General features: G+C 37.7%; 1 protein-coding gene across 1 annotated transcript in view; it reads left to right on the top strand.

The window, feature by feature from the left end:
- The window catches only part of TTC27 (tetratricopeptide repeat domain 27), a 196,288-nt gene that overhangs the window by 109,095 nt on the left and 67,686 nt on the right, over window positions 1-19,507 (top strand). The window contains exon 12 of the mRNA XM_055253546.2: window positions 2,075-2,197. Coding sequence (XP_055109521.1) covers window positions 2,075-2,197 — 123 coding nt within the window. The remainder of the gene's footprint in view (window positions 1-2,074; window positions 2,198-19,507) is intronic.

Here is a 19,507-nt window from a genome sequence, read left to right as displayed (position 1 = left end):
TTTGTAAAATTTTAGCACTGAAAATAACTTAGACACCTGACCCAGTTTCTTAATGTTACAGAGGAGAAATTGAGGCTCAGTGCAATTAGCTTTTCAGTGTTGATCACACAAGTGTATGTGAACTAGGTTTCTAGTTTCCTCACTTTTAGTCTACCTCTTTTCCTTAGCTTTTCATTGGGTTGAAATTATACCAGCTAGTAACAACCAACTTTTACTGCATACTTAATATGCTGCATACATTTTATTCTGCATTCCACACATATTCTCTTATTTTATTGCAGCAATTTTTAAAAATATCTGTTTTACACATGAGGAAGCTAAGTCACAGAGAGGTTAAGTGGAGTCAGATGGAGCCAGCCAGGGGATTACAGATGATTTATCTACTATTGTCATTTTAATCAGTTTTCTGTCCTCTCTTTCATGGATCATACACATAGGTAGTGAGTTAGAAACGTAAATGCCAACCCACCATCCAATCATTTAAAATCCCCATTATAAGACTTCTTTAAGTAGGTTATATTCTTAAACACAGGGTGAACTAGGAGGTTTATTATGCATTGGAGTTCAATTTACATATTGAAGGAATCTCAATAAAACATACGCAAGTAAAAGAGCTTTATGATATCTCAGAAGGAATAGCTTCTTCATCCAGAATGTGTTAACAGCTGGAATTTTTTAGTGTGTTTTTGACTCTGATCTGTGAAATTTGTTAGGCGCTTTATATTATGTGGTTTGGTGGATAAACATTTCAGACTGAGCTGTTATGACACAATGTGTCTATTGAGGGTGTTGCTTTTTATCTTTTTCTGAACAGAAACATTAGGAAACAAATACTGTTCAAACTGAATTTAGGCCAAATGCTTATCTGCCTAGGAAGCTGTGGATTTCAGGATCTTCAGGCAGTTAGATAAGGATCCTTTTTCATTAAGACGTTAATTACTTTTTCTTGCATCATGGGGACTATCTTTGTGTATTATTTTAAAGATTGAGAAATAACAGAACAGTTTATTATAAAAAGAGAATTAGTCTCTACTTTGCTACTAACTAGCCATATCATCTTGGATGTCATCAACTTTCTTCATCTGTTAAATGAAGATATTTTACTGCTCACTGCATAAGCACTAAGATTTATTCCAGCTCTCACATGCCATGGGCAGTTTTTGAAAATGTCCAATTATAGTCTCTAAAACAGCCAAATTCTCCTGTATTCCATGGGTTACTGACGTATTGGACCATTCTCATTATTTATTTTGATAATCTGTAGCTTATAATTTTTAGGTATATTTCTGATATTGTCAGTCCTGGATTTTCTGGACTTAACTCTTAAATATGTATTGAATTTTCAGAGTAGTAAAACTATACTTAAGAGAGAACAACACAGCTCTCTCTAATATGAAACTACACCTTATTCTAACCTTACCTACTTTTTTAAACCTTTAAATTTTTTTTTTCCATTTGTGCAGGTGTTAACACTTATAAACCACAATATATTTATTTTTAAATATGTTTAACTTTCACTGGCCTTAACTCAGTTTGCTCTTTTTTTTTTATCTGCCAGGGACTGGGAAATTAGGTAGCTAAGTTTGTTAGAATGTGCTTGAAATAAATCTAAGTAGCTTTGAGTGAGAAAGAGCTAGATATGCCCTTCTGAATAAAATTCAGCAGGGCTAATGCATAGATTTTATGTCATCTCTATTGACTGCTCAGAGTTTTAAAAATTAATTTATTGGCTCTCAGCCTCATAAATTAGAGATTGTTGTATACAGACTGTCTAGGTAAAAAAGAAATATTGATTTTTGCTTTTTAATTTCTTAGAAAAAAATTATATACATTTAGTATTTTCAGCAGTTTCTATATTGTTCTTTAATTCCTTATACCCTATAAAGAGGCTTGTTTTCTAAAGTAAAGGTATGTGTTGAATTATTACAAACTTCTAAATAGTAGAGATTGTAGAATTTATACATTTATTACAATAAGCAGACCCCTAAAAAGGCAGATTAGGTATACCTGCAAGTGAAACAGGAATCTCTCTTTACACCAAGAAGTATTAATTATTTTAACTTGATTTTTCTAGCGCCAACTTGCAAGTTTGCTCTTTGAGTTGGGATGTACCAGTTCAGCCCTTCAGATATTTGAAAAGCTAGACATGTGGGAAGATGTTGTCATTTGTTATGAAAGAGCCGGGCAGCATGGAAAGGTACGTAATAGTCAAATTTGATGTTCTGGTGAGAGCCTTCCCTCTGGGAGCATCTTCTCACTTGTTTTGTTTTTCAAGCCCACTTTTGCCAATATTCACTTATATTCCTTTTTTCACTTTTTTTCCAGAAAACTTTTAAATGTTTTCTCTGATTTCCATTGGGGCAGATTTTTTATGTGTATGCGTGAGTATGTGCATATAGAAGAGAAAAGTGGACTGAGATTGGGATTTGACATTTAAGAAAGACTAACGAGCTTTGAAGACGTGGGATTTTGATTTCTTTCCTTTACTTACCTTCTCCCTTAGGATGACTTCAAAGTGAAATATTTGGAATTATTTTAATGATCACTAGGTTGCCTGATGATCAGATGCTGTGGGCCTCAAAGGAGGTTCCCTAGGGGAGAGAGTGAGAGCAGCTGGCTTGGTCTGTAAAAGAAAATGCAAAGGGTGTGACGACACCTCTTGAGGCAGAAGAGTTGTCAAGTGTGTCATGCACATTTAATTCCACCCTTAAATTGGGTCAGGAGGGAAAATGTTGCAATATTTGCATCTGTTATTAGTCTGTTGTTTTTTCCCCTCATACGTGAACAGAATTTTAAGAATAAGGGGCTCTGCATTGTAGGTCACTTTAAAAACTGACACATTGAAATCATATGTTAAATTTTGGATTAAAAATTTAAAAGACTTAAGTTGACTACACAAGCAAGCAGAGTAAAGCCCACAAATTGGATCATTTATACCTATAGTCAACCTTTTGCCATCACCCTAAAAAAGAGCAATAGTGGTTCAAGCATGTGTTTTTCTTAAATACCTTCCTAAGTATGTCTATTTTAGATTAATAGTGAAAGTTGCATTTCTTTCACTAATCAATTAATGGCAGTGAAGGTCTTTGAATTGTATTGACTTAAGGAAAAACCAGAATAAGAACAAAGTTTTACTGTGGAAGATTATTGACTGGGCATGGTGGTTCAAACTTGTAATCCTAACACCTCGAGAAGCTGAGGTGGGAAGATTGCTTGAGCCCAGGAGTTCAAGACCAGCCGCGGCAACCAAGTAAGACACCATCTCTACAAAAAAAAAAATTAAATAAAAAATTAGCTAGGTGTGGTGGTGCATGCCTGTAATTCTAGTTACTTGGGACACTGAGGGAGGATGGTCACTTGAGCCTGGGAGGTTAAGGCTACAGTGAGTTGTGATCAGGCCACCGCACTGCAGCCTAGACAACAGAGTGAGACCCTATCTCAAAAAAATATTGATACAGTTATAATATTTTTATCCTGGAAAAGAACCCCATAAACATCCATTCTAGCTCCCTCATTTTGTAAATAAGGAAAGGTTTCCCTTGTGGTTTGCTTCAGATCACAAGCTGGTTATTGACTATTTACTTGCAAGGTAGTATGGCATGGTGGCTAAAACATAGCCTCTGGTCTCTGGCTGCCGGTAGTCAAATGCCAGCCTTGCTTCATGCTAGCTTTGTGATGTTGGGCAAGTTGCTTTAATCTTCCTTGTCTTAGTTCCCTCATCTGGAAGCACTTAATCTATTTGCCTTACAGGTTTTTACGAGACAATATATGTAAAGTACATACACTGGTGCTTACTTCATAATGTGACATGAGTGCTTGCTGCCATTTCTTGCTGTGATTCTATGAGATGTCTTTTCTTCATATTTTAATATCTCTAAAATTGGAATGTATTTAACAATTGATGGCATCTTCCATTTGCTCTAAGTCAGGTGGCTGTCCTGTCAGGTTGTCCATAGCTGTGCATGTGAAAGCTAATTATAGTTACATTTAGGCCACTATTTCAGTTGAGTTGTGGACACGATGTCAGCGCTACGTATGTTGTGTTTAATTGCCATTTAAAATATCTTCAAAAGGATTTCATTATGATTTGGCACTGAAACAAAAAGTTATTGAATACAGAGAAAAAGACAGAACCAAAGTAGAGAAATGAAAATTTAGTATTACCGAAATAAACATTTGCCATTGGATAAATCATCACAATTCCATTGACTTTTCTTTAAAAGCAGCAACCAAGTGCTTTATGGGAGCCAAGAAAGAAGGATACCCAAAAGTAGATGAAGCTTTGTTTTGTACTGAGTATAAAGAAAGGTTATCATTTAAAATGTCAAGCAATGTATTGAAGGCAAGAAGAACTGCCAAATTTTTCCGAATAGATTGAAAAAAATCAAAGCAAACAAGAGGCATTAGATTATAATTAAAAGCATTTTTTTCTTTCTTTAACAGAGTTTGTCTTACAACTGATAGCATCTTAAATTTGATGAAATATAGTAATGTATTTCTTCGGCGACTTAAATATCTTTTTAGTGTTCATTGTCTGACACTAAAGTAGTACTCAGATGTTTGTTTAACAAAGGAATGAATGGATGAATGAATATCTTGACTTCCAGTCTGATGTAGTTCCCATTGCATCATTCTTTACTGTGCTAGTCTTTTTACACTGGCCAAGAAATAAGTAATAACTTTATATAAAAATATGGTAGTTTTTGAAATAGTAATATTTGAAATAAGCAAGTTGGTAAATCACAAATATTCAAAGCATATTTTAGAATATTTAATTATTTTTAGAAAGTATGGAAAGATGAGACTTTCCTTAACTGCAGGAGAAAAAACATGATGAATCCATCCCCTTCAGAGAAGGGATTTGACTATGTCCCCCTAAGTAGTTGTGATGATTGTTATTTTTTTAAATGTGCACATGACCTTGTAAGAATTGTCTGTAATAATGACAAATGCTTCTGTTTCTAAATCCTCTAGAAAATGTGCATATTTAACATTTTAGAAATGTATAGTCATTTACTTTGTCTTAAGTTTTTTGTGAGTTTTAGCCAAACAGCCCCCAAAATCTTGATCTTAAAATTTGATTTTAGTATTTTATTTAACCCATAAAAGACCTCCTTTACCTGTTTTTCTTATGCTATATTTGCAGATTTTTTAAACCACAGACCTTAAAAAGTTTTTCTGCAATTTGGAAGCAAATGTTTTATTTCTGAAACAGCTGATATTCTTTTGGTATTTGGTCATGTGCCAGTAGCTGTCACCACATTTTGATTTAACTAGAAGTCTGTGAAATTTTAATCCTTGCATTTAATGCTTAATTGGCATAATTTATTTTTAAAAGGCATATTTGGAGAAATGTTTAATTCTAATTATTGTGTTCTGGTGCTCATGTTTACACCCTGCTGTTGTAGGGTCTCAGAAATTCTAGCTTAGAAACTACCGGCGTACGTTCTTGTTATTTAATGACCACAGGCAAAATAGCTAAGATTAATTTTGCTCGACCTTGGTATCAGAACTGGTTCTCATCTGTTAGCATTTAGTATTTAAAGGTTATCTGACCCACTTATAGCAATTTCCCCCAGCTGATAGATGTATTCTTACTTTGTTGAGCAAATTTGATTCCTAAATGAGAGACAAAGACTGAGGGTGAGGGGTTAGGGATAGATAAGGGTTGGGACCTCTCTTGTTTTCAGGAAGCAAGGCTTCCCTGAGATTACATGGTCCTATCTTTCACTATGCTACATTTGCAGATCATTGTAATCATGGACTCTTAAAAAGTTTTCCTTTAAATTGCAAGTTAATGTTGTATTTCTAAAACAGCTAAGACTTTTTTAGCAGTTGGTTTGGATTTCCTGTTTTGGGGCTTTTTTTTTTTTCTATCATAGAGATTCTTTATACAGTTTAAAAGATTTTCCCAGAAGTTCTTTCCCCACACTATAGCCAGAATAGTCTTCCTAAAGACAAATCTGCCATTCTTACCCCAAGTAACTTCTCTCTGTTTCCAGGGTTAAGTCTGAGCTGTTTCGAATGAGTGGCTTACAGACAACTTTATTTATTTATTTACTTACTTACTTATTTAGAGACGGAGTTTCGCTCTTGTCGCCCAGGCTGGAGTGCAGTGGCACGATCTTAGCTCACTGCAACCTCCACCTCCTGGATTCAAGCAATTCTCTTGCCTCAGCCTCCCGAGTAGCTGGGATTACAGGCGTGCAGCACCTCGCCTGGCTGATTTTTGTATTTTTAGTAGAGGTGAGGGTTCACCATATTGGCCAGGCTGGTCTTGAACTCCTGACCTCAGGTGATCCTCCCGCCTCAGTCTCCCAAAGTGCTGGGATTACAGGCGTGAGCCACCGCGCCCAGCCTCACTTTATGATCTGTCTCCTGTTTCCATTGCCAACTGCATTTTCTCCTTCCTCTTTTACCCCCCTTCATACCTACTCTGTCATCCAGGTTGCACCTGAAGTTCCAGCAGAACTTTAATAGCTTGAATTAAAGTACTTGTAAGTTCTTGATTTTGTAGCACTGTCTCACTTCAGACCTTTGTAATTGTTGTCTGTCTAGAACGTTTGTCTTCTTTCAGCTAACTGCTACTTATTCTTTAGGAGATTGCTTTCTACAGAGAGCCTTCCCAGATACTTTCCTCCCACATTTGGTGGTACTGTCCACCTGTGTACTCCTATAGCACCCAAACTACCCTGGTACCCCATTCGTTGGCTCATCTGATCTACTAAATGTAAGCCGCTTAACAACCAGACCTGTGTCAACAGCTGTTGGCCAGGTGTGGTGGCTCACGCCTGTAATCCCAGCACATTGGTAGGCTGAGGTGGGCAGATCACGAGGTCGGGAGATGGAGGCCATCCTGGCTAACATGTGAAACCCCATCTCTACTAAAAATACAAAAAAAAAAAAAAAAAAAAATTAGCCGGGAGTGGTGGCGCATGCCTGTAGTCCCAGCTACTCAGGAGGCTGAGGCAGGAGAATCACTTGAACCTGGGAGGTGGAGGTTGCAGTGAGCCGAGATCGCACCACTGCACTCCAGCCTGGGTGACAGAGCGAGAATCCATTAAAAAAAAAAACAAAAAACGAAACAACAACAACAACAACAAAAAAAAAACAGCTGTTGCCCCAGAACCTAGCAAAGTTCTGGCATGTAGCAAGAAGTCAATCATATTTGCTGCATGAGTAACTAGTAAGTGATCACTCAATAGTTATCTCATTGAAGCAATCTCCATGTAGGACACTCCTTATGGATGACTGCATGTGGCAGAAGATACCCCTCCAAACACTGCCTTACTCTTCTCCAAAAACAAATTATGAGATTCCCTGGCTCCCGTTTGAACCTTCTAACTTTAGGAGTAGAAATAGGAACAAACCTTAAAGAATTTTGATTCTTGCTCAGTAAATGCTAAGGACACTGTGAGCATATTATTATGTAATGCTATATTTTGAGGGCCTTATATGTACTGCATTCTTTATATAATTATTTTGTAATTGTCATATGCTATTCATAACAACCCACAAAATATCGATTGTTTTTGTCACTTTACTGATTAACATTACTAAGTGGCAGTTTTGGAATATGAGCTCAGACCTTTATTTCCTTTAAAGCCAGCACCTGTTTCCCCACACCTGCCTCCCGTCGTGGTTATTGTTAATCCCTTAAAAATTGGATATTAGCTTTGTAAGTTAAAACCTGTTGTGCTCACTTGATTGAGAAAAATAGGCAAAATAATTGAAAATACTGTATAAATTGGTAATGCAAATAAGAGATGATCAACTAATTGAATAATAAGGCCTGTTTTTAATTACTCTGTTTCATCTTGGACCTGGAGTATTTATGTTGGCAAGTAACCTTTAAAAAAATCAAGCCAGAGCATGGTGTTGTCACATGTATAACTGTGAAAAACAATTAGTGAACATTTGGCTCCATGAGAGAGTAAGTAGGAGTAGACACCACTACATAGAAGTGTAGCTGGGAGTGTCTGACGGGTGGGGCAAAGTTTTTGCACTTGTCACCTCTCAGCGGCTGCTCATAGAATAAGAATTTAGAGCATGGAATGTTCTTCCATTTGTTTGTATCCTCTTTTATTTCATTGAGCAGTGGTTTGTAGTTCTCCTTGAAGAGGTCCTTCACATCCCTTGTAAGTTGGATTCCTAGGTATTTTATTCTCTTTGAAGCAATTGTGAATGGGAGTTCACTCATGATTTGGCTCTCTGTTTGTCTGTTATTGGTGTACAAGAATGCTTGTGATTTTTGTACATTAATTTTGTATCCTGAGACTTTGCTGAAGTTGCTAATCAGCTTAAGGAGATTTTGGGCTGAGACAATGGGGTTTTCTAGATATACAATCATGTCATCTGCAAACAGGGACAATTTGACTTCCTCTTTTCCTAATTGAATACCCTTTATTTCCTTGTCCTGCCTGATTGCTCTGGCCAGAACTTCCAGCACTATGTTGAATAGGAGCGGTGAGGGAGGGCATCCCTGTCTTGTGCCAGTTTTCAGAGGGAATGCTTCCAGTTTTTGCCCATTCAGTATGATATTGGCTGTGGGTTTGTTGTAGATAGCTCTTATTATTTTGAGATACGTCCCATCAATACCTAATTTATTGAGAGTTTTTAGCATGAAGGGTTGTTGAATTTTGTCAAAGGCCTTTTCTGCATCTATTGAGATAATCATGTGGTTTTTGTGTTTGGTTCTGTTTATATGCTGGATTACATTTATTGATTTGCGTATGTTGAACCAGCCTTGCATCCCAGGGATGAAGCCCACTTGATCATGGTGGATAAGCTTTTTGATGTGCTGCTGGATTCGGTTTGCCAGTATTTTGTTGAGGATTTTTGCATCAATGTTCATCAAGGATATTGGTCTGAAATTCTCTTTTTTGGTTAAGTCTCTGCCAGGTTTTGGTATCAGGACGATGCTGGCTTCGTAAAATGTGTTAGGGAGGATTCCCTCTTTTTCTATCGATTGGAATAGTTTCAGAAGGAATGGTACCAGTTCCTCCTTGTACCTCTGGTAGAATTCAGCTGTGAATCCATCAGGTCCTGGACTCTTTTTGGTTGGTAACCTATTGATTATTGCCACAATTTCAGAACCTGTTATTGGTCTATTCAGAGATTCAACTTCTTCCTGGTTTAGTCTTGGGAGGGTGTATTTGTCGAGGAATTTATCCATTTCTTCTAGATTTTCTAGTTTATTTGCATAGAGGTGTTTGTAGTATTCTCTGATGGTAGATTGTATTTCTGTGGGATCGGTGGTGATATCCCCTTTTTCATTTTTTATTGCATCTATTTGATTCTTCTCTCTTTTCTTCTTTATTAGTCTTGCTAGCGGTCCATCAATTTTGTTGATCTTTTCAAAAAACCAGCTCCTGGATTCATTAATTTTTTGAAGGGTTTTTTGTGTCTCTATTTCCTTCAGTTCTGCTCTGATTTTAGTTATTTCTAGCCTTCTGCTAGCTTTTGAATGTGAACATTCCATGCTCATGGGTTGGAAGAATCAATGTCGTGAAAATGGCCATACTGCCCAAGGTAATTTATAGATTCAATGCCATCCCCATCAAGCTACCAATGACTTTCTTCACAGAATTGGAAAAAACTACTTTCAAGTTCATATGGAACCAAAAAAGAGCCCGCATCACCAAGTCAATCCTAAGCCAAAAGAACAAAGCTGGAGGCATCACGCTACCTGACTTTAAACTGTACTACAAGGCTACAGTAACCAAAACAGCATGGTACTGGTACCACAACATGGACATAGATCAATGGAACAGAACAGAGCCCTCAGAAATGATGCCGCATAGCTACAACTATCTGATCTTTGACAAACCTGACAAAAACAAGAAATGGGGAAAGAATTCCCTATTTAATAAATGGTGCTGGGAAAACTGGCTAGCCATATGTAGAAAGCTGCAACTGGATCCCTTCCTTACACCTTATACAAAAATTAATTCAAGATGGATTAAAGACTTATATGTTAGACCTAAAACCATTAAAATCCTACAAGAAAACCTAGGCAATACCATTCAGGTCATAGGCGTGGGCAAGAACTTCATGTCTAAAACACCAAAAGCAATGGCAACAAAAGCCAAAATCGACAAATGGGATCTCATTAAACTAAAGAGCTTCTGCACAGCAAAAGAAACTATCATCAGAGTGAACAGGCAACCTACACAATGGGAGAAAATTTTTGCAACCTACTCATCTGACAAAGGGCTAATATCCAGAATCTACAATGAACTCAAACAAATTTACAAGAAAAAAACAACCCCATCAAAAAGTGGGCAGAGGACATGAACAGACACTTCTCAAAAGAAGAGATTTCTGCAGCCAAAAAACACATGAAGAAATGCTCCTCATCACTGGCCATCAGAGAAATGCAAATCAAAACCACAGTGAGATACCATCTCACACCAGTTAGAATGGCCATCATTAAAAAATCAGGAAACAACAGGTGCTGGAGAGGATGTGGAGAAATAGAAACACTTTTACACTGTTGGTGGGACTGTAAACTAGTTCAACCATTGTGGAAGTCAGTGTGGCGATTCCTCAGGGATCTAGAACTAGAAATACCATTTGACCCAGCCATCCCATTACTGGGTATATACCCAAAGGACTATAAATCATGCTGCTATAAAGACACATGCACACGTATGTTTATTGCGGCACTATTCACAATAGCAAAGAGTTGGAACCAACCCAAATGTCCAACAACGATAGACTGGATTAAGAAAATGTGGCACATATACACCATGGAATACTATGCAGCCATAAAAAACGATGAGTTCGTGTCCTTTGTAGGGACATGGATGAAACTGGAAAACATCATTCTCAGTAAACTATCGCAAGGACAAAAAACCAAACACCGCATGTTCTCACTCATAGGTGGGAATTGAACAATGAGAACTCATGGACACAGGAAGGGGAACATCACACTCCGGGGACTGTTGTGGGGTGGGGGGAGGGGGGAGGGACAGCATTAGGAGATACACCTAATGCTAAATGACGAGTTAATGGGTGCAGGAAATCAACATGGCACATGGATACATATGTAACAAAACTGCACATTGTGCACATGTACCCTAAAACCCTAAAGTATAATTAAAAAAAAAAAAAAGAAAAAAAAAAAAGAATAAGAATTTAGACTAGGAGTAAATTGGCATTCTGCTAAAAGGGTTGTTCTTGGTGAGAGTGAAACGTGCTTTGGAGTTCTGTCAGCTGTGCCCCTGTCATCATTATGTACTGTATTGAGAACGTAGAGCACCTTTCAGTGGTCAGTCTCCCTGTCATTGAGAAACAGCCTCTACAATAGAATCAGAATCCATTTTTTGCTCTCTGCTTCAAGGTAGAAGGCTAGAATTAGACTATGGCCAATATTTTGGGAGTCCCGTGTGTGTGCGCACACACTTTTTTTTAAATTTTTTTTAATCCTAAAGCTATTGTCAAGAGGCCAAATCTGGCTAATTGGGGAACCTTAAATTCTTAGCCTGCTTTTTCTCCATTCCCTTGGAGCAAACCTGTATTTATTAAGTCTAATTTTGCTCTTCATGTAGTCGTCAAAGATACTCTTCATAGTTGGTGCCATCTCTGGGTCTAGAGCTTATTTTTTTCCTCTTCATTTTTTACGTGGAGGGCTTCCTATAGTTGTTGGTCTGCCAATTTCCCTTCCTAATATACTGACCAGATGCAAGGTCAGATAAGAACCACTCTTATCACACATTAGAATTTTAATTCTTTCCATTAATTCACAAAATTTCCGCTAATTCACAAAGTTAAGGCACAGATCACAGCCAAAAAGGGTAGTTTCATTCCTTCTCACTCAAGTATGCATAACTTTCCTGAAATATTTTGTCTACCTTTTCACTGGAGGCTCAACTTAATTTTTCACCCATGTTCTTTACCCCAAACCCAAGGCTTCATCCCTGACAGAGTGCTTCCTGGAATCCTAGTAGTGCTTAGGGTAGGGTCTTACCTCCCGCAAATCTCAAATTTCCCATATAACAACTTGCAGAAAAACCATATCATCATAAATATAAATGAGCCCCAATATAGCAGGTTTTCAATATATTAGTTCCTTTGCTTGCACATATCTGAAATTCTCAGTTCTCAACACCGGACCGTTTGATCACAAAATATACCACCAGGATGGGGAACCCCTCAAATACCCAAAATCCCCTTTCAGGCCATCAGTTTTGCTCCTCTAAGAAGAGTTGCTTCCTAGTTATCATAATTTGGTTAGTAGGGCGTGTGAAATTCAGATTCTGCTATATGACCTCTCTATTCACTAGGATAAATTTTTGTCAGATCTGTCCTAATTTAGTCATATAGTGATACTCAGTATTGATTTCAGCTAGAGAGTGTCACCTAAAGAAGTTCTCCCGTCATTCCCAAATGGGAAGGATCTTTTATGTTTCTGTTTAGAATCTGAAGGACTTTAGAAAATACCATTAGCCTTGTGTGACTTTAGTATTAGTTCCAGTTTAGTTCATCCAACGTTTATAGACTACCTACTGTTTGCTGGGTAAGAATATTCCAAAGATGACTAATAGACAAACTTACTCCCAACACAGTTATAGTCTGATATGATAGATACAGATGAGCGAATATTTTAGTATGACAGTGCTAAAAGTATGTACAGATTCCAAATTTTATGTGGCTCTCATATTCACAGCTGCATGTCTCTTTCTCTGCTGTCCTGCTCTAAAGCAATGATCCCCTTGGTTTGTATCTTGCATAGATTCCTTTCTAAGATTTCTAGGACTCCTGTGATTTTCCACACTTTTAATAAAAAATCCAGTGTTTGGTTGAAATTAGCCTTATGTGGAAAAATTTAGTTTTGATCTTCTACTATCAGTAATTTTTTTCTCTTTGACCTCCCTTTCTTGGTTCTTCTTGGCTAAGTTCTGTAATCATCTATTTAATAGTTGACAACAGCAATTTTTCTGTTTTTGGAGAAACTACACAGTTGACCAGTGTGATTATTTATGGAAAATATTAATGTTCCTAGAAGCTTTTTCAAGTCCCCTCTTCCTAGAGGTAGGGCAACCTCAAGTGTCTTGCTTTCCAGTCTGGTTTTCTAATGGAAGGAGTTGAGGAAGAAGATAAACAGTTTAGGGCTTACTGCTTCTTTCAGCCTCTCTGAGGTAGGTAAGCCAAAAATGAAGAACAAACTCTCAAAATGTTAGTTTAGCTTGTTCATGGTCATTCATTTAGTAAGTAGATTTGACATTTGAAATAACTGATTAAAAGCAAATACATCCATGGCTGGGCGCGGTGGCTCCCGCCTGCAATCCCAGCACTTTGGGAGGCCTAGGCAGGCGGATCACAACGTCAGGAGTTCGAGACCAGCCTGCCAGCGTGGTGAAACCCCATCTCTACTAAAAATACAAAAATTAGCTGGGCATGGTGGTGAGCACCTGTAATCCCAGCTACTCAGGAGGCTGGGGCAGGAGAATCCTTTGAGCCTGGGAGGTGGAGTTTGCAGTGGGCCAAGATCACGCCACTGCACTCCAGCCTGCCAGCCTGGGTGACAGAGTGAGACTCCGTCTCAAAAAAAAAAAAAAAAGCACATATATCCTCACAGATCTTCTTGTAGTTGGAAGTCTATAGACTAGATTATGCAACACAATTTTTTAGCAATATGTTAAAACTATTTTGGTTGTAAAATAATTAACACATACTAGTTTAGGCAAAAAAGGATATTTTATTGGTTCTTGCAACTGAAAATTTTAGTAGACTTCGCATGAGAGCTCTTGCAGGGGCTCAGATGATATCATCAGGACTTTGTAGCTCTCTCCCTGAGGCAGACATGATGGCCACAGGAAGCCCAAGTTTAGTAATCTTGGTGGAAAAATACAGTGAGTTCCACATCTCTAAAGAACAATTCATTGGAAGACTGAAGGGCTTGAATCATGTGCCTTCTGCCATCTCATCTGATAGGAACTACCTGGACCACACATGGAGTGGGTTTTCCTCAGGGAAGAGGAGTTTAATTTTCAGAAGATCAGGGAAGGGATGCTGAGCAGGAAAAAAGCAACTGTGATGTCCACTGTGGGGTGGGAGTTTAATGACCTAAATCTGAAGTTGCAAACTGGAATATAGGCCAGAGCAGCAGTTTGTTTGCCTTACACAGTGTTTTGAAAAAATAAATAAATAAATATTTTAAGGATATTTCATCTAAAAAAATCTAGATTTCTTGGCCTCTCTTAAAGAATTGAAAGATGTGGAAACACTGAGCGGCCAGAGTCCCACGTTGGTGTCCAAACTGGCTGGAGCTAAGCAGTGGCTCTTTCCTTTGGATGCTCATCTACCAGCCCCCTAATATTCATCTCAAAAATTGGCAAGCATCTCTGGGCAATTTAGGGTATGACCCTTTCTCTAAATAGTGCAGGTTTCCCTGGTAAACAGCGTGTTATTCCGGTTATAATTACAAGTTCTGCTTGAGTCTTGGCCAACTTAGTTTTATGCTGAGATAGTCATTGCCAAAAAAATGTATTAAAATTAATAATTAGTTGTGTGGAATTACAATAGATTGTTGAAACAGCTTAGATTTGTATGTGGAGGGGGGGTAATGATCTTCAGGGTTTGCATCTGACAAGATTCTTGCAAGCGCCGCAGGTTCATTGCAACCAGTTGCCCATTTAAATATGTTTTTGTTTGTTTGGGGAATGTATTTTTATTATTTTTAATAGACATTTAGATGGAAAGTTTCTTGAATCCTATAAGAATGCACATCTGGCCGGGCGTAGTGGCCCAGGCCTGTAATCCCAACACTTTGAGAGGCCGAGGCGGGTGGATTACCTGAGGTCAGGAGTTTGAAACCAGCCTGGCCAACATGGTGAAACCCCAGGTCTACTAAAAATACAAAAAATTAGCTGGACGTGGCAGCACATGTAATCCCAGCTACCTGGGAGGCTGAGGCAGGAGAATTGCTTGAACCTGGGAGGCGGAGGTTGCAGTGAGCTGAGATTGCGCCATTGCACTCCAGCCTTGGCAACAAGAGTGAAACTCCATCTCAAAAAAAAAAAAAAAAAAGCACATCTATATATTCCCATGGGGAAATAGTAACCCATAGCCAGAAATTCTAAAGCTTTTGCATTCTGTGAAGATTTATGGCCATTCACATTTTGATACTGCAGAAGTGATGTTATGTAGACCCTGGTACTTTATGTTCACTGGGCACATCTTTTGTAGCTCATTATTTGGTAATAAATTATATAAATTGAGTGGATAAGTGGAGGAAGACAGAGAAAACAACATTTTGGAAAGAGTGAAGAAGACTGAGGAATGCAATATGACTAGCTGAAGAAAGGAAATACTGCCAGCATTGCCCTTGGGAAAGATAATTTTGTTGGCAGAAAGAAGAGGTATAAGATCTCAAGGAGAAAGAATTAACTTATCTAACACAAAAATGTGGGATAGAATTTGAGGAAAGAAGAGGTCAGTTCAGACCAAGCAGGGTGACTGCTCTAGTGTTTCTCACCTTCTCTGGAAAGTTACACAGTCTGGCCCTTCAGACCCATCTTGCAGTGAATAGAATATCCAGAACTGATGTTGGGTAGCAACAAGTTACACACCATCCACTATGTTCCTCATTCTTAAAAGAGTTGTGGTGGGTGGGAGTTGGTCGAGGAAATATATGAAATCCTGAGTACCCTAGCATTTCCAAATGTGAAGATTTTCCTGATTATGATTTCATTTTTCATTTGTATACAGATGCTTCTTGACTTACAATGGGGTTACGTCCCAACAAACCCATCGTAAGTTGAAAATAATTGTACATCTAAAATGCATTTAATACGCCTAATTTACTGAACGTCACAGTTTAGCCTATTCTACCTTAAATGTGCTCAAAACACATTAGCTTAAAGTTGAGCAAAATAATGTACCACAAAACCTATTTTGTAATAAGGTGTTCTGTATCTTATACAGTTTAAAGTGAAAAGCAGAATGATTATATGGGTACTTGATGTACGGTTTCTACCAAATATGTATTGCTATTGTACCATTGTAAATTTAAAACATTGTATGTCAGACCATCGTAAGTTGGGTACTGTTTATATTTATTTTGTCTTCTTTGCAATGGATGCAGAATACTAGGTATTAAACTCTGGTAAATCTTCACAATCTATACTACAGTATAGTTTGAAGTGGAATAGTTATTTGTAGAACGGTGTTTTTAACTAAGCAGATTCTTTGAGAATATGATTTGATGTCTGAGCCTTGGATCCTATTTTCAGCGTAGGATACCTGGGGAGTATAGTATTTCCCTGTAATCCTTTTTATTTCTGTAAGATTGGTAGTAATGTCTCCTCTTTTCTTTCTAATTTTAGTAATTTGATTTTAAAGATTTAACTTTTGGTTTTTTTATTTTTCTCTATTATTTTTTGATCCTCTGTTTTGTAAATTTATACCCTAATTTTTATTTCCTTTCTTCTGCTTGCTTTGGGTTTAGTTTGCTGTTCTTTTTCTAGTTACTTTTGGTGGAAGGTTAGATTATTGATTTGAGAACTTTTTTTTCAATATAGGCATTTATAGGTATAAATTTCCATTGAATCAGGCTTTTGCTACATCCCATACGTTTCAGCATATTTTGGTTTTGTTTTTATTAATCTCAAAGTGTTTTTAATTCTGTTGTAATTTCTTCATTTCATTGATGATTTGAGAGTATATTGTTTAATTTCCACAAAATTCCTTTTGTTACTGATTTTGAATTTTATCCCAATTGTGGTTGGAGAACATACTTTGTATGACTTCAGTCTTTCACGTTTGTTGAGACTTGTTTTGTGGCCTGTCATATAGTACATCCTGGAGAATGTTTATATGCACTTGAGAAGAATGTATATTCTGCTGTTGGCTGGAGTGTTCTTTAAATGTCTGTTAGGTCTAGTTGGTTTATAGCATTATTCAGGTCTACTTACATCTTTTGTGTAGTTATTCTGTCCATTTTTAAAAGTTAGGTATTAACATCTCCAAATATTATTGTTCAATTATTTATTTTTCTCTTCAGTTCTTTCGGTTTTTGCTTCATGCAATTTGGAGTTATTTTAGCTGCACATATATTTGTGATTGTTATATCTTTCTTGATAGAGTGAACATCTTATCATAAAAATGTGCCTTTGTTCTAACAATTCTTTTTTTTTTTTTTTTGAGATAGAGTCTCGCCATGTTGCCCAGGCTGGAGTGCAGTGGCGTGATCTCGGCTCACTGCAGCCTCTGCCTCCCGGGTTTCAGCGATTCTCCTGCCTCAGCATCCTGGGTAGCTGGGATTACAGGTTTACGCCACCATGCCCGGCTAATTTTTGTGTTTTTAGTAGAGACGGGGTTTCACCGTGTTGGACAGACTGGTCACGAACTCCTGACCTCAGGAGATCCGCCCGCCTCAGCTTCCCAAAGTGCTGAGATTATAGGCGTGAGCCAACGTGCCCAGCCTGAGTTATATTCTTAATGCCCGTACTAGGGATTACTTAAAATATTTGATTTTAAGTCTTTGTTTAGTAAGTCTAATTTCTGGGCATCCTTAGGGATAGTTTCTGTTGATTGCCTTTTCCCTGTGTAAACATACTTTCTTGTTTCTTTGCATTTGTTTGCCCCAACTGTTACCTACCACCTCAGGCAGCTGCAAAATTAATCAGTCATTTCTAGTTGTTTTTTGAAAGACTTTTCACTGGACAAGCTTAGAATTAGGTCAAATAAAGATAGTCTTGCAAGTGAGCTTTTCCAGGGAATCACTAGACTGGGCATATGATGACAGTTTTCTGGAAATGCAGCTTTACAGGTGTTTCAAACCCATTCTGCCCCTCTAGTGGCTGCCAGGCTACTAGTTTTCACGATGATTGCAGGCTCTTGGTTTTCAAGGCTACTACAGAACTGGAGAAGAGGGGATTGGAATGGTACAATGCCATGAAGCTTGCTCTTCTTACCAAGATTTAGCCATTTCTCCTGAATAAATGCATCCTGTATTATTGCAAGTCTTTGGTTAATTTTCAGAGTTCTGAAAAAGTTGGTTCTGACACTTTTGGCCAATTTTCTGGTTATTTTATAGTGGAGGGAATTTTCAGATGTCCCTATACCGTTACATTTGCTACTGTCTGCCTGTGGAATAGTGTTGAACCTAGAATCAAGTTTCTGCTTTTTAACTTAGTGTTTTTTGGGTTGTGGGTGACCAATTGACTAAGAAATCTAAGCTTTTATTTCCTTCTCTCAAAAATGGGCATGTTAATATATACTACTTGGAATTATTGTAGGGATTACATGAGATCATGCATTTAAGAATCAACTGGATAAAAACTAACCTATATATTACTACCAATTGGAAGGATACATAAGAAGTTTAAAAGGTAGAAGTGGGAAAAAAAGAGATTTTATCACTTAGGCCTGTTTTATGGAAGCAGAGCCACTTTGAGTATTTTAGAGAATAAGGGGTTTACTAAAGGAGTTGAATCTTAACACAAATGCGAGAAGAGCTGGGGAAATGAAGGTATGGAAGAGGGAATCAGAAGATCAGGGCAAGAATCTTTGACTAGTCCACTTGACACATTGGCACAACTGGGTAAGTCGGAACTTAAGGGAAATCCAAGAAGCCAAATACTTTCAGCCATTGAAATGGGACCATGAAGCAGGGGCTTGTGGAGGGATCTATGGAAAACCATTATATTTATATAGCTATTAACCCTGTGAGTCCACACAGCAAATGTCTCATGGGGCCTGGGGTTGCTGTAGGTCAGCAGAGCCAGCAGTTGGAAGGACAAGGTAGACAAACCGAGCATGGGATCTGGGATCTGCAGAGCATCTCCACATCTTGTTTGTTACCATATTAGACCATGACAACTTTCCAAGACTAAAGGCTGTTGCTTCGCTTCTGCCTTTCAAATCCTTAATAGGTTCTCCTATGATGAACTCTAACAGGAAATCAGAAGGAAAAGGGATTTTGGGAAACAGTTTCCAGTTTAAGCAAGTTGACATAGCATAATCCAGTACCTATGACTATGCAAGGGTTTGGTTGTTTAACTTGGGAATTTACTTATTTGGAAAGTAGCAACATACTAGCAGGTACAGATTATTCCATAGATTGTGTTACATAAAGAAGAGTTTCTGACATGGGGAAACTTTTTAAAAGTTTCTTCAAATGGGGGTTTAGATATTGAAGCATTCTTAGAACATATAAAGTTAAATATTTAATTTAACAAACCTTGATTTGTTTAATAGATGAGTTCCTTAGAGGTGATGCGTCAAATGGATTTTTATAAATTCAACATTTCCCTAAGAAGTATTAATATCAGCTATATGATAATTTTTAATTGGTTTTCAGTTGACATTGGCACAGAAGTTTTTAAAATCTTAGTTTGTGTTTTGTTAGCATGATGTCATCAAGGCCATGGGTTGGTGAGACAATCAAGGTCCTTGCAGATTAAATTATATCATAAAGTCCATGTAGTTCTGAAGCAAGATAGGACAAGTGTACTTCTCTCTGTGCTGGTAAAAGGCTGCTATATCTGGTGTTGTCTGG

The sequence above is a fragment of the Symphalangus syndactylus genome, chromosome 18 (genome assembly GCF_028878055.3).
Source record: "Symphalangus syndactylus isolate Jambi chromosome 18, NHGRI_mSymSyn1-v2.1_pri, whole genome shotgun sequence".
NCBI lineage: Eukaryota > Metazoa > Chordata > Mammalia > Primates > Hylobatidae > Symphalangus > Symphalangus syndactylus.
Note: the sequence above shows the minus strand (reverse complement) of the source record. Positions and strands in the feature narration are given on the sequence as shown.